Below are 13,084 nucleotides of genomic sequence, written 5' to 3' on the forward strand. Positions count from 1 at the left end.
GATCCCCTCCGGGGGGCCTGGGCTGCACTCCGGGGCGGCGCAGCGCCCCGCGCGGCCTTGAGGGGACGGCGCGGGGCCGCGAAGGCCGCCCTCGCGGGGGGCCGGCCCGGGCCCCGGCTCCGCGGTGACCTCATCCGGCCCAGGCCCGGGCGGGCAGCGAATCGCAGCGCGGACGCCGGGAACGCCCCACACGAGCTCGGCCGCGGCGGAGGCCACGCACGCGCGCCGGGGGCTCCGCGGCTCGGCCGGCGCGCCAGCCCTGAGAGGAATCGGGCCGCGGCCACGCGCCGGCCGCCTACCGCCGCCCGCGCCGCGCAACCGCCACCGAATCTTCTAGAAGCGGCGCTCCCGCGGCCGACCCGGAATCGGCCGACCGCGCCGGCGCCAGCGGCCTTGGCGGCGCGCGGCGAGGAAGGCGGGGCGGGGCGAGCGCGGGGGCGGGGCGAGCGCGGGGAGGCCGCGTGCGATTCGCCCCCGGCGCGCAGGCCCCGCCTCTCCGGCTCCATGGCCCCGCCCCCGCCCTCCCCCTCCATGGCGCCGCCCGGGCTCATTCATTCCGCGCCGGGCCTGACCGACACCTGCGTTCGGCTCCCGCCGCCTCCGGCCGCCGCCGCCACCGCCACTGCCGCCGCCACCGCCAGCATGTCCGGCCCCGACGCCGAGACGCCATCCGCCATTCAGATCTGCCGGTAAGACAACGGCCCGCCGGGCCATGCGGCCCCCGCCCCGCCAGCCCCGACCTCTGCGGGTCTGCGGCCCCCGCCCGCCGGTGCCACCCCGGACCCTGCCCTTCCGCTCTCCGGGCCGCGCCGGTCGGGGCGCCGGCCACCCGCCCGCCGCAGCCGGGATGCGCCTGGTGATGCTGCGGCCCCGGCGGCGCCGCCCCTCAGCTTCCTGGCCGCATCCCAAGGGCGGCGGCCGCGGTGACCGCCGCCCGGTCCTGGAAAGCCGGGCTGTGCCAGTGACCCGCGACGGGGGGTGGTGATGGTGGCGGGTCGTCCGCCGTCCCGCGCGGGGGCTTCCCCGCCCCGGGCCTCGGCCTCCTCCGGTGGAGGTGCGGGCAGGTGCCCGGGGCCGGGCGCGCAGTCGCGGCGGCGCGTCCCCGTGGAAGGGCCGCAGCCCCTCGCGGTCCCGCCCGGGTGGTGGGGACAGCAAGGCCTGGTAACACAGCTTCTCCCTTGGGAAGGAAAGGAGTGGGGCCTGGAGGCACTTCACACAATAGGGGAGAGGGATGCCCTCCTCTGCCCCCCTGCCCGGCCTTCTCCCACCGGTGTGCTCGGGCTCGGGGCCCCCCGAGGGAGCTGCAGGGAGAAGGCCAGCAGGCTTTCCAGAGGCGGTGGGGAGGGCAGCCTCAAGGTTACCCCGCGGCTCCTCCGGCGGGAGCAGAAACAGAGACAAGCTGCTGTTTGTGCACACAACTAAGAAAGAACAGCGAGTGTGGGCACAGTGGCATGCGAGGGGGCCCTCTTGCCTGGTGAACAACAGCCAGGGTCACTTTGGAGCCTGGGCATTACACTGCTTTTGCATCCACGACGTCACGGTGCTGTGGCTGCTGTGCTCTCTCTGGAAGGCCAGGCGCACAAATGTGCACAGGTGTACATACAGCATATATATGCCTGTGTATACATAAATAGGGTTTCTTGCTCCTAAGCCCATATTTTGGCCTGGCAGAGGTCATTTCCTGACCTCAAGGTCAGTTTCCAGAGAGAGGAAATCATCTTCGTGGGAATTCTTGCTCAGTTTGCTTCCTTTTTGCCTCTTCGTGGCTATTCTTACCTTTGTAAGGCTCCTTTGTGGTCCCCAAGAGTAAGGCACATTGGTGATGTTTGGACATAGTTGGTTTCTGGGGTGGGGACCTTGAAGAGTTTGTCCATATGCATCTTACCCTATTTGGTTTATCCAGCTTCCCTGGGAGGCTGGATGGGAGGGTCCTCCACCTTCTTGCTGTGTAGAGGCGGAAATGAAGGCTCCTGGAAAATTGAGTAATTCAATAAGGCCATCCAGCACTGGAGAGCTGTGGAGGCAGCTTGTGTCCAAGGTCTCTGTTTCCATATACAGTGTTCTTTCTTCTATGCTCTCAAATGAAGAAAATAAAATACTGATAAAATCTGCAGCATGGTGGATTTCTGTCCATTTTCAGCTGGCATCTAGTACTAAAAAATGTTGTGTAGCTTTAGACACATCCATCCATAAGTATTTCTGTGCCTTTATTTATTTATTTTTGGTGCTAGGACTTGGGCTAGTACTCAAGGCTTAGGCACTGTCCTTTAGCTTTATTCATTCAAGGCTCATGCTCTACCACTTGAGCCACAGCTCCACTCTGGCTTTTGGGTGGTAAATTGGAGATGAGTCTCATGGATTGGGTGCTGGTGTCTAACATCTATAATCCTAGCTGCTCAAGAGGCTGAGATCTAAGGATCGTGGTTCAAAACCAGCCCATGCAGAAAAGACCCCATGCAACTCATTTCTCCAGTTAACTACCAGAAAACTAGAAGTGGTGCTGTGGCTCAATGTAGTAGAGTGCTAGCCTTGAGTGGAAAAGCTCAGGGACAGTGCCCATGCTCTGGAGTTGACAAAAAAGAGTTCCACAGACTTTCCACTGGTGTAGCTTCAAACCATGATAATCAGATCTCAGCTAAAATTACAGGTATGAACCACTGGTACCTAGCTATTCTGGCTTTTTTTTTTTTTTTTGCCAGTCCTGGGCTTGAGCTCAGGGCCTGAGCACTGTCCTTGGACTTTCTCAAGGCTAGAGCTCTACCACTTGAGCCTCAGCACCACTTCTGGCTTTTTCTATATATGTGGTACCAAGGAATCGAACCTGGGTCTTCATGCACGCTAGGCAAGCACTTTAACCACTAGGCCAAATTCCTGGCCCCTCTGGCTTATTTTTTAGTGGTTACTTGGAGATAAGGGTTTCATGGACTTTCTGCTCAGGCTGGCTTTGAACTATGATCCTCAAATCTCCGCTTTTTAAATAACTAGGATTACATGGGTAAGCCACTAGTGCTTGGCTCTGTGTCTTTTTTTTTTTTTTTTGGAGTGCCTCTCTCATTCTTTTCCTCCTTCCTTCATTCTTCCCTCCCTCCCTTCTTCCTCTCTCTCTCTCTCTCTCTCTCTCTCTCTCTCTCTCTCTCTCTCTCTCTCTCTCTCTCTCTTTCTTTCGCTGGACCTGAGCTTAGGCACTGGTCCTGAGCCACAGGGCCACTTCAGGCTTTCTCTTTGACTGATGGGAATCTCATGGAATTTCCTGCTTGGGCTGACTTAGAACTTCAGTCCTCAGTTCTCAGCCTCCTGAGTAGTCAGGATTATAGGTCTTACTGACTCTTACTGTTACTCATGACCAGGATTCCTGGCTGAGGTGAGCCCCTGGGGCAGAGCATGGCTGCCAGCTGTAGACTCCAGTGCTTGACCCAGAGAAACTCCAGAACACTGGGGAATGGACCTTGCAAGGTGGGGAGCCCTTTAAGGACATCTGAGCCATTGAAAAAAGAGCCTCCTGGCCTGGCACATCCAAGCCATGAATTTAACAAGACTTTACCCGACACCTCTAAGGAGCAAAGCCCTGGGACAAGTGGAAAGTTTAGTCTGTGAAGAGGGCACAGTTTTACAGAGGAGGACACAGCATTCCTTCCACCCTAGACAACCAGGTGATCTGGAGCTGTCCTAGGGGCAGCTGCTGAAGAACTGTGGCTTTAGAGACAGGTATGGGTTGTGGTAAGAGGTGGCTCTGCAGTTCTAGGCTTGGGGTAAATTTGTCCTCTGCTCCTTGGTGGCTAAATGACCTGCAGCCTGCTGCTTAACCTTCCTGTGTCCCCATTCTGTTGGGGGCTGTCCCAAGTGTGAAATACATAAAAGACTCGGCTAGCGTCTTTGGAGGTGCTCTGTGAGAGATGCTCTGCAGATTCCTGTCCTAGCTCTCTCTCACACAGGTTGCCAGTGGTCTAGGCCACTCCTTAACCTGATCCCTTCACCTCACTCCACCGTGGCTTTCTTGTGGAGTAGAGATGGTTTAGTAACTTTTCAGGTTACTGTGAAGACTGATAACTAATAACCTTTGTTATCTCATTTCTAGTACAGATAAACACAGAAGGAAAGTTGAGAACCAGAACTTTGGGTCATCGGGCCAGTGTGGGTCATTGTCTCTTCCTCCTCCTGATCCATCCGAAAGAGACACGTCCACTTCTCAAACAGCTGTGCCCATGGAGTGTCTTAGTGTGAGACTGCCCAGCAGACGCAAGCCTTGGAACCTCCAAGACTAGGGCTCAAACTTGGTGTTTGGATGTCGGGGGTTTTTAGTCCTTGGTCCCTCCCGACCTGCAGGAGGGATAGGGAGAACACGCCCCGACCAGGATGAGCCGAGAAAGGAGAGGGCTGAGTGACCGCCTGCACCCAGCCCTCCCTCGCCGGAGGACAGTCAGACCGTCAGGGAGACCCATCAAGGCAAGAACTCATTTATTGAGAAAGTCCATTCAGCTAATATAGGGTGCAGGAGCCTATCAGCACAACGGTGGACAGGGCAGGGGAGGTCCACGTGTTTACTCTCACTCTAGGTCTCAGCAGAGAAGGATAAAGCAATAACACATGCGTACCCAATGGTAATCAAGTCTCAGCAGAAAGTGATTCACAATACCGACGATACAGCTCAAAGTTCATAGACATGGTGTCATACAACAGCTCATTTCTTTGTGTGGTTACCTTACTCAGTGATGCAGATTCATGGGCCAGCCTCACCCTGCACTCGGCTCCCAACATTTGATGCTTTTGCTCATTGGCCAGTGCTTTACCACCTGAGCTATACCTCCAACCCTTAGAACTTTATTTGTGTGTGTTTGCACACCAGTCCTGGTTCTTGAACTCAGGGCCTGGGTGCTCACTGTCCCTGAATTTTTGTGCTCAAGGCTAGTGCTCTACCACTTGAGCTACAGTTTCACAACCAGGCTTTTTTTTTTTTTTTTGGTGGCAAATTGGAGATAAGAGTCTCATGGACTTCCCTGCCTGGGACCAGTTTTGAACCTTGATTCTTGTATCTTAAGTCTTCTGAGTAGCTAAGATTGTAGGCTTGATCCTCCAGCATCCAGCAGCTTTGACTTTACAATGGAATCGATAAAAACATTGGATCTCATTTTGAGAAACAAACCTAGGTAGGATTTTAAAGGCATGAAAGCATGCATGGTACAGGATGTGAGTTCCTGGTGAAAATAGAGTCGTTACAGCTTGGAGTACCTGTGGTGGAAGAGGGCTGTGTCTAGCCACTGTGAAGTCCCACCCAATTAAATCGCCCTGGCCCAGCACCTGCTCCCGGGACCCACCAGTCTGCAGTGGGGCTGGTCTTGGCGGTCCCAGCACCAGGGTGCCCCTGCAGTGTTGAGGCTCCCATCTCTCAGAGGTGTCCTGGGAGGGGCTGATGATGGGGCCTCCAGTTCTTGGGCTACTTAACACCTAAACAATTGGGAAAGCTGCTGATCATTATAGAAGTTCTGCATGTAAATCACATTTTAGGAATGGGCCAAGAAATTACAAATTTTTACACCACTTAGGAGGAGTCTCTGGAAAGCAGGGCAAGATGGACCTTCAGCCTGTAGTACCAGCTGCTCCAGAGCCAGAGGTTGAGGTGGGTGGATCACTTGAGCTCAAGTGCCAGGCTAGCCTGGTGTATCTAAAACACACACACACACACACACACACACACACACACCAAACCAAACAAAACAAAACCATGGTAATAGTAATATTTGTTAAGAATTGCTTGTCTCCCTTCACCACTCTTCTGGTACTGGGTATTGAACCCAGACTCTCACATGTACTAGACAAGCAGTAAGCCACAACTCCAGTCTACTACTTTTTTTGTGTATATGCCAGCCCTGGGGCTTGAACTCAGGGTATGGGTGCTGACCTTGTTTTAGGCCTCTGCCACTTGAGCCATGGCCCTACTTTCAGCTTTTTCTAGTTAATTGGGGATAAGTCTCACAGGCTTTCTTGCCCAGGCTTGTTTGGCCTGTCATTCTCAGATCTCAGCCTCCTGAACAGCTAGGCTTACTAGTGTGAACCACCAGCTTCTGGCATTATTTTCTAAGTTGGGATAATTGTTGTTTCTATGTGGATGTGTACGTGTTGGGACGTGTTGGGCTTGAACTCTGTGCATTGGACTATTGACTGGTTCCCCCCACCCCCCTCTGCTCCTGGCGCTTTAACTCTGGGCTCTGTCCCTGAGCTTTTTGTGCTCAAGGCCAGCACTGTACCACTTGAGCTACAGGGCCACTACCAGCTTTTCCTGAGTAGATTATTGGAGATTAGAGTTTTATGGACTTCCTTGCCCAGGCTGGCTTGAACCACAATCCTTAGATTTCAGCCCCCTAAGTGGGGATTACAGGTGTGAACCATCCTGCCTTGCTTATTGGCTTTTTCGTTCAAGACTGGGTCTACCACTTCAGTCAACCCTCTAGTACCAGATTTTTGCTGGTTAATTGGAAATAAGAACTTTGCAGGTTTGTCTGTCTAGATTGGCTTTGAACTGCCATCCCTAGATTTTGACCTTCTGAGTAGCTAGGATTATAGATGTGACCTATCAGTATCCAGTTGATATGTGTGTGTGTGTGTGTGTGTGTGTGTGTGTGTGTGTGTGTGTGTGTGTGCTTATGTTTATGTTTGTATTTATTTACCACAGTGCAGGGGCTTAAAAGCAGGGCCTTGTACTTGCCTTATAGGCAAGTACTCTATCACTGATCTGCATGCTCAGCCCTAAGTTTGCTTTCAAAATTAAAAAAAAATAAAAATAATAATTGGGGTATTTACAATAAACTATTTTTTAATAAACTATTTTTTTCCAGTTCTGGGGCTTAAACTTAGGGCCTGGGCACTGTCCTTGAGCTTTCTCAAGGCTAGAGCTCTACCACTTGAGCCACAGTACCACCTCCTGATTTTTCTGCGAATGTGGTACTGAGGAATCAAACCCAGGGCTTTGTGCAGCCACATTCCTGGCCCAAAGTGTACTTATTTAAGCGTCTGTGCAGGTCACTGAATTTGGAGAAATGGCCATTTGATTGTGGCAGTCTAGGCCCCTCACCCAAGTCCCCCTTACCCCCATAGCCATCCTTCTCAGCTCCGGCCTGCAGCTTCCTCTACCATCTGGTATTGGTGGTGTCATGTTGAATGGTCGCAGTGCCTCTGAGCCTCACTGTGTGCACGTCACCCCTCCTTCCTCTCTAGCCAGTGATCTTTCAGCTTCTGGACATCCAGCTGGTTTATCTCCTTACTGGTGCTTGAAGATTGAAGCTATTCTCAGCCTCTTATCTGAACAAGGTTTTGCAAGTGCAGATTTCAAAATGCGTAAGACATAGTCAAGGAAATGCCAACAGTCACTTCATATATGTTTTAGATGGGATTTATTTTTCTCCAGTACTGGGGTTTAAATTTAAGGCTTTGTATTTTGGTTGGCTTTTTGTTGTTGTTTGTTTTGTTTTGTTTGCCAGTCCTGGGGTTTGAGCTCAGGGCCTGATCTCTGTCCTTGGGCTTTTCTCAAGGCTAGAGCACCACCACTTGAGCCACAGCACCATTTCCAGCTTTTTTTTTTTTTTTTTTTTTTTTTTTGGGTCATGGGCACTGTCCCTGAGCTCTTCAGCTCAAGGCTACCACCCTACCCCTGGTCCTAGGCACTGTCCCGGATCTCTTCAAAGGCTACTGCCCTACCCTTTAGCCAAGCCCCATTTCCCGTTTTCTAGAGGTTAATTGGAGATAAGAGTCTATGGTCCTTTTGTGCCCCAGCTGGCTTTGAACCTTGATCCTCAGATCTCGATCTCCTGAATAGCTAGGATTACAGGCGTGAGCCACCATGCCCTGCTAGGCAAGCACTCTACCACCAGGTCAAACTCCTGGCCCTGCCTTTGATCTTTGATCCTCCAGTGTCTAGCCAGCACAAAGTCTCCCTATACTGCCTTGGCTAGTTGTGAACTCCTTTGCTCCATGATCTGTCTGCTTCAGCTCCTGAGTAGCTAGACCTACAGGTGGGCACCATTGTACTGTTAAAAAATTATATATATATATGTATATGTATGTATGTATAATATTTGCCGGTCCTGACACTTGAACTTAGGGTCTGGGTGCTGTCCCTGGGTACTCCTTTTTGCTCAAGGCTGGCACTCTACCACTTGAGCCACAGAACCACTTTTTTTTGGGGGGGGTGATTAATTGGAGATAAGAGTTTAGGACTTACATGCGTGGACTTCTGTCCTTGGGTATCAGCCTCTTTATAGGCATGAGCCACCCATGTGAATGCATTTTTTTTTGGACAGTGTCTTTTCTTCCTTCATTCTCAGGTTTTCACTCTTGATTCTGCCCCGAAGTTGTAGTTCATTTTCAGTGTACCGAGTACCACTGCTGTATTCCCTAGCACTTTCTTTGCTCAAGGTTAAGCACTCCACCACTTGAACCACAGTGCCACTTATAGCTTTCTGTGATTAACTAAAGATAAGAGTCTTATAGACTTTCTTACCCTGGTTGGCGTTGAATATTCTTAGCCTAGTTGGTTTGAATCTTGATCTTTCTAACTCAGTCTCCTGAGTAGGTAGGATTATTGGTGTGTGCCATCAGTGCCTGGCTCTGTCTTGTTTTTGAGACAGTCTTATTAACTTTTGCCTGGGCTGGTTTGGAACTTTGATCCTCTGCCTCCTCAGTAGCTGGAGTTGTTCTTAAAAGGAATATGTCATTTGTGCTGAGTTGTTGGATGCCTAGCTATAAAGTCTGGTATTTGCTGCAAAGCAGCTTGGCTTGTAGGAGCAACTAGAAGCAGAGGGAAACCAGGGGGCTGTAAGCTAATAGTTTTAGAAGCTACAGGGTAGAGACATGAGGACTTATCCCCTCCTTTTACTATTCCTCCTCCTGTAATCTGTAAGCCTGTAATGTGTGTGTGTGTGTGTGTGTGTGTGTGTGTGTGATTTGGGAATAAACCCAGGACCTAACTCATGTTAGGCAAGTGTGCCACTACTTGAGCCACATCCATAGCCCTGTATATTATTATTTTTATTACCCTGTATATTATTTTTGATATTGGGTCTCCCTAACTTTGCCTGGGTTAGCCTTGAACTCATGATGCTCCTGTTGCTGCCTCCCTAATAGGTATCACTTCTGGCTGCCTTGGATGTTTTCTAAAGAGTTAAAATCACAAGCTCCGCCTGCCTGCAGGATTCCCAGCAGGAAGGGGAGGACCACGATCTGCATTTCTTCTGTTATCTTAGCACCTGACACGTGGCTTCAGTCTTTCTGCCTTTGCTCGGCCTGCCTGCTGGACCAGGACCTCTGTGCCACTTGGCAGCCTCCATCCCTGCTGACAGCCACGTGCAGAAGAGTGTTGGGCCTAGGTAGAACCTGTGTTTCTGCATGGCAGAAGCCAGGCATAGGCAAGCTGTGTAAAGACTTGACATTCCTGGAGAAGGGGCTCTCAGATGGTACTCCTGTCCTGTAGAAGGTGTCCTGTTCCTACCTTCCTTCTCTCTGTCTACTGCAGAGAGGAGGGCTGGGTAATTTTTTTCCCAGGTTGTATGGCTTCGGGCTATGTGACTTCAGACCTAGTCACGAATTCCTCATAGCCTTTGTTTCCGGAAGCTGATCTACTCATTTACTCACCCAGGCTGAGGGAGAAGGAGTCCAATCAGATTTTCTTAGGGAGGCCAATGTAGAATCAGGGCATTTGTTAAGCTAGGGGAATACAGCAACTAAGCCTTGTGTCTAGGGAAAACTGTCCCACTTTATTATCGCAGGATGAAACTGTTTGCCAAGGCTCTGAGCTTCAGGGAGCTTGTGAGGCAGGCAGCTGCCCGGAGACTGGTGGCTGGCCAGAAACTCGTGGGGCCCAGGGAGAGATGCTGGGCTCCCATCCGCCGGGCTATTGGAACCAGGATGGATCTTCTACAGTCTCAACTGGGTGACACCACTGTGGTAACAGGAAGGTAGGGTGGCTGGGAGGCTTTCTTTCCCCCTGATGTGCTGCCCCAGGGCTCAGGGCATGGGTCTTGGAGGCCATTCAGAATCCTTGGGGATGAGCAGTGGGGGCTGGGCACTACAAGCCCTGTGCTTTGTCTTAGGTGGTGTCCTCAGAAACCTGCTGTGTTCCTTCAGTGGGCAACAGAGGATACTGGGTTCCACGCCTGGCAGCCAGGCCTCAGGGATCTGGGCCTGTGGGGGTTTGTGGAGAGTTTGATTGCAACATCCTGTGAGTCAGCAACTGTGCCACACTCTTCTAGGTTACTCTTCCAGGGTGGGCAGCAGACCTGGGCCCCTGGGCAGATATGTTTTGCTAAGTTTGAAGTGTGACTTAAGGCCTGAAGGTTGCTGTAGGGCAGAGGAAGGTGTTCTGGCTGGCTAATCTTTCTTGTTTTTGGTCAGTCCCAAGGGCTTGAACTCCTGGTCTGAGCACTGTCGTTGGGCTTTCACAAAGCTAGAGTTCTACCACTTGCATCACAGCACCACTTCTAACTCTTTCTATGTATGTGGTACCAAGGAACCTAACTCAGGTCTTTATGCATGCTAGGTAAGCACTCTACCATAAGGCCAAACTATTGGCCTAGCTGGCTAATCATTACCTGTGCCTTGTGCTGCTTGCAAATAATGGTTTGTGTGTTTTGTGTATTGAATTTCTCCTAAGCCTGGCAGAAACTTGTGGAGTGGTGCCCCCATTAATGCCAGTTTTATTGGAATGTCATTCATACATGATCTGTTTTACCCATTCCTCTATGTGTGTGTGTGCGTGTATGTGTGCGTGTGTGCATGTGCACAGGGCCAAGAGACTATAACTTCAGACAGTTTTTCCAGGGGAGTGGGGAGGGTTGTTTTCCTGGCAGTGGGTCCTAAGACCCCTGAATCCTTCAGTGACAAGAGTGTCTTTGGATATTAATGAGGTAGTTGGCAATGAGGGCCCCTAGATAGCTTCTAGATGGGACCAGTTTCCTGGGTAGGAGTTGTAGCCCACCTGTATACTCTACACATTCCCCTCTGTGAGGAGGGACAGGTCTTGAGGTTGTATTTATCACTAGAAGTTCAGTTTGTGAATTCTCTCCATAAAAACTTAAAAACTAAGAATTAGGACTTGGGGACTTCTCAGTTAACTGGCCATGTTGGGGTTTGGCCGAGGTGTCAGAAGGTGACAGGCTGGAGGTTACTGTGCCATGCCTTGCCCTTTTAGGCGCTTGCATTTAGCTATTCTTGGGGCCTGCCTTTAAAGAGGTTCTGTCTGCCCCCCACCTATGTACTCTCTCCTGGACTGCAGTTTGAATTTAGACACCGCTTGAGCCATGCCTCCGGCTTGGTTGTGAGCTATATAATGAACAAGTTAGAGTGAACGAAACGCTTAGCCCAGCTCTGTGATCCCAGCAGCTCTCTGATCTCAGGAGCTCAGATTTATGCCTGGTGGTGAAATTGTTGACTTCCGCCTGGCCTCTGACATGGAGTGCTCTTGGTGGGACTGGCTGAGCCCTCATCCTCTGTAGACTCAATGAAGGGGCTGGGAAAGGCATTTAGGGGCCGTGAGTGTGGCCTAGTGGTAGAGTGCCTGCCTAACATGCAGGAAGACCTGGGTTCGATTCCTCAGTATCACATAAACAGAAAAAGCTGGAAGTGGTGTTATGGCTCAAGTGGTAGAGGACTAGCCTTGAGAAAGCGCAAGGACAGTGCTCAGGTCCTGAGTTCAATTCAGGATTGACAAACAAACAAAAAGATAGTTGGGGTGGACAGGAAATGAGTACAAAAACTCACCCAGGACTAGAACAGGCAAGTACGAGATAAGCTATATTTATTATTATTTTCTTTTTAATTTTTTAAATTGTCGGGATAATGTATAGAGGGGTTACAGTTACATTCATCAGATAGTAGGTGTATTACTTCTCACACATTGATACCCCTTCTCATGTTTTTTTCCCCATTTTCCTACCCCCATCCTATTTATTTATTCATTTGAAGAAGTATAAAGAGGCTCCTGGGAATGTGGCTTAGTGGTAGAGGGCTTGCTTGCCTAGCATGCATGAATCCCTGGGTTGGATTCTGCAGTACCATATAAACAAGAAAAGCTGGAAGTGATGCTGTGGCTCAAGTGGTAGAGTGCTAACCTTGAGCAAAAAAGAAGATCAGGGACAGGGCCCAGTCCCTGAGTTCAAGCTCCAGGACTGGAAAAAAAAAAAAAAAAAGACAGAAAGGAGCTGGGAGTTTGGCTTGGCTCAAGTAGTACAGCTCCTGCTTAGCAAGCACAAGGACCTGAGTTCAATCCCCAGTCCCAGTGTCTTGCTATATAGCCCAGGCCTCTGCTTCCTGAGTGCTAAGATACACCCCTCATCCATTTTTACTAATTTGAGCTGTGGATTTGGCATAGTGATAGAGTGGTCACCTAACTTAACACAATGTCCTGGGGTTGATCTCTAGCACTATAAAAAGGAAACAAAGTCTAACTCATCAGTGCTTTTGTTATTGTGGATAATTCTTTTCTTATGACATCTAAAAATCATTGCCAAATCAGAGGTGACAGATCCGTACTTGTATGTTTCCACTTAAGAGGCTTGTTCGTTCACCTCTTATCTTTAGGTGTTTGATCTGAGTGAATTATTTAAGTTGTTATGGGATGAGGCCAGGGTTTTTTTGTTCTTTTTGTTGTTGTTGGTTGTGGCTGGGCCTGGGCACTGTCCTTGAGCTCTTTTTGCTCAAGATATTGTTCTACCACTTCAAGCCACAGTTCTACTTCCGGTTTTCTGGTGATTAATTGGAGATAGGAGTCTCTGGGGCTTTCCTGCCTGACTGGCTTTGAACTGTAATCCTTGGATTACAAGTGTGATCCTAGGATTACAAGTGTGAGCACTGTGCCCCACTCCACTTCATTCTTTATAGATGGCTACATCTCTTTTATAGACTGAGAAACTCTTTTTAAGAGTTGTTACTTGCTTGAAGTCATGGTCCTTCCTAGGTCTTACCCAAGGCTGCCTCTGGCTCAGGAGCTGCTGTTTTTGAATCCTCCTTTTCCTGGATCCCTTATCTTTGCCCTGAGGATAGCTAGGAAAATCCATGAGCAGCCACAAGTTCTCCCTGCCCATTCTAGAGCAGCCCAGGC

General features: G+C 50.5%; 1 protein-coding gene across 2 annotated transcripts in view; it reads left to right on the top strand.

Moving 5' to 3' along the window:
* The first annotated feature begins 234 nt into the window (after positions 1–234).
* Positions 235–13,084, top strand: part of Acot7 (acyl-CoA thioesterase 7) — an 85,296-nt gene continuing 72,446 nt past the window's right edge. Inside the window, exons 1-2 of one of the 2 annotated variants that reach the window (XM_090335949.1) lie at positions 235–689; positions 9,756–9,944. In XM_090335949.1, coding sequence (XP_090192075.1) covers positions 505–689; positions 9,756–9,944 — 374 coding nt within the window. In that variant the 5' untranslated portion in view covers positions 235–504. The remainder of the gene's footprint in view (positions 690–9,755; positions 9,945–13,084) is intronic. The other variant, XM_090335948.1, reaches the window with a different exon arrangement.

Source organism: Megascapheus bottae, chromosome 6 (assembly GCF_031878675.1).
Source record: "Megascapheus bottae isolate mThoBot1 chromosome 6, mThoBot2.hap1, whole genome shotgun sequence".
Classification (NCBI taxonomy): Eukaryota; Metazoa; Chordata; class Mammalia; order Rodentia; family Geomyidae; genus Megascapheus; species Megascapheus bottae.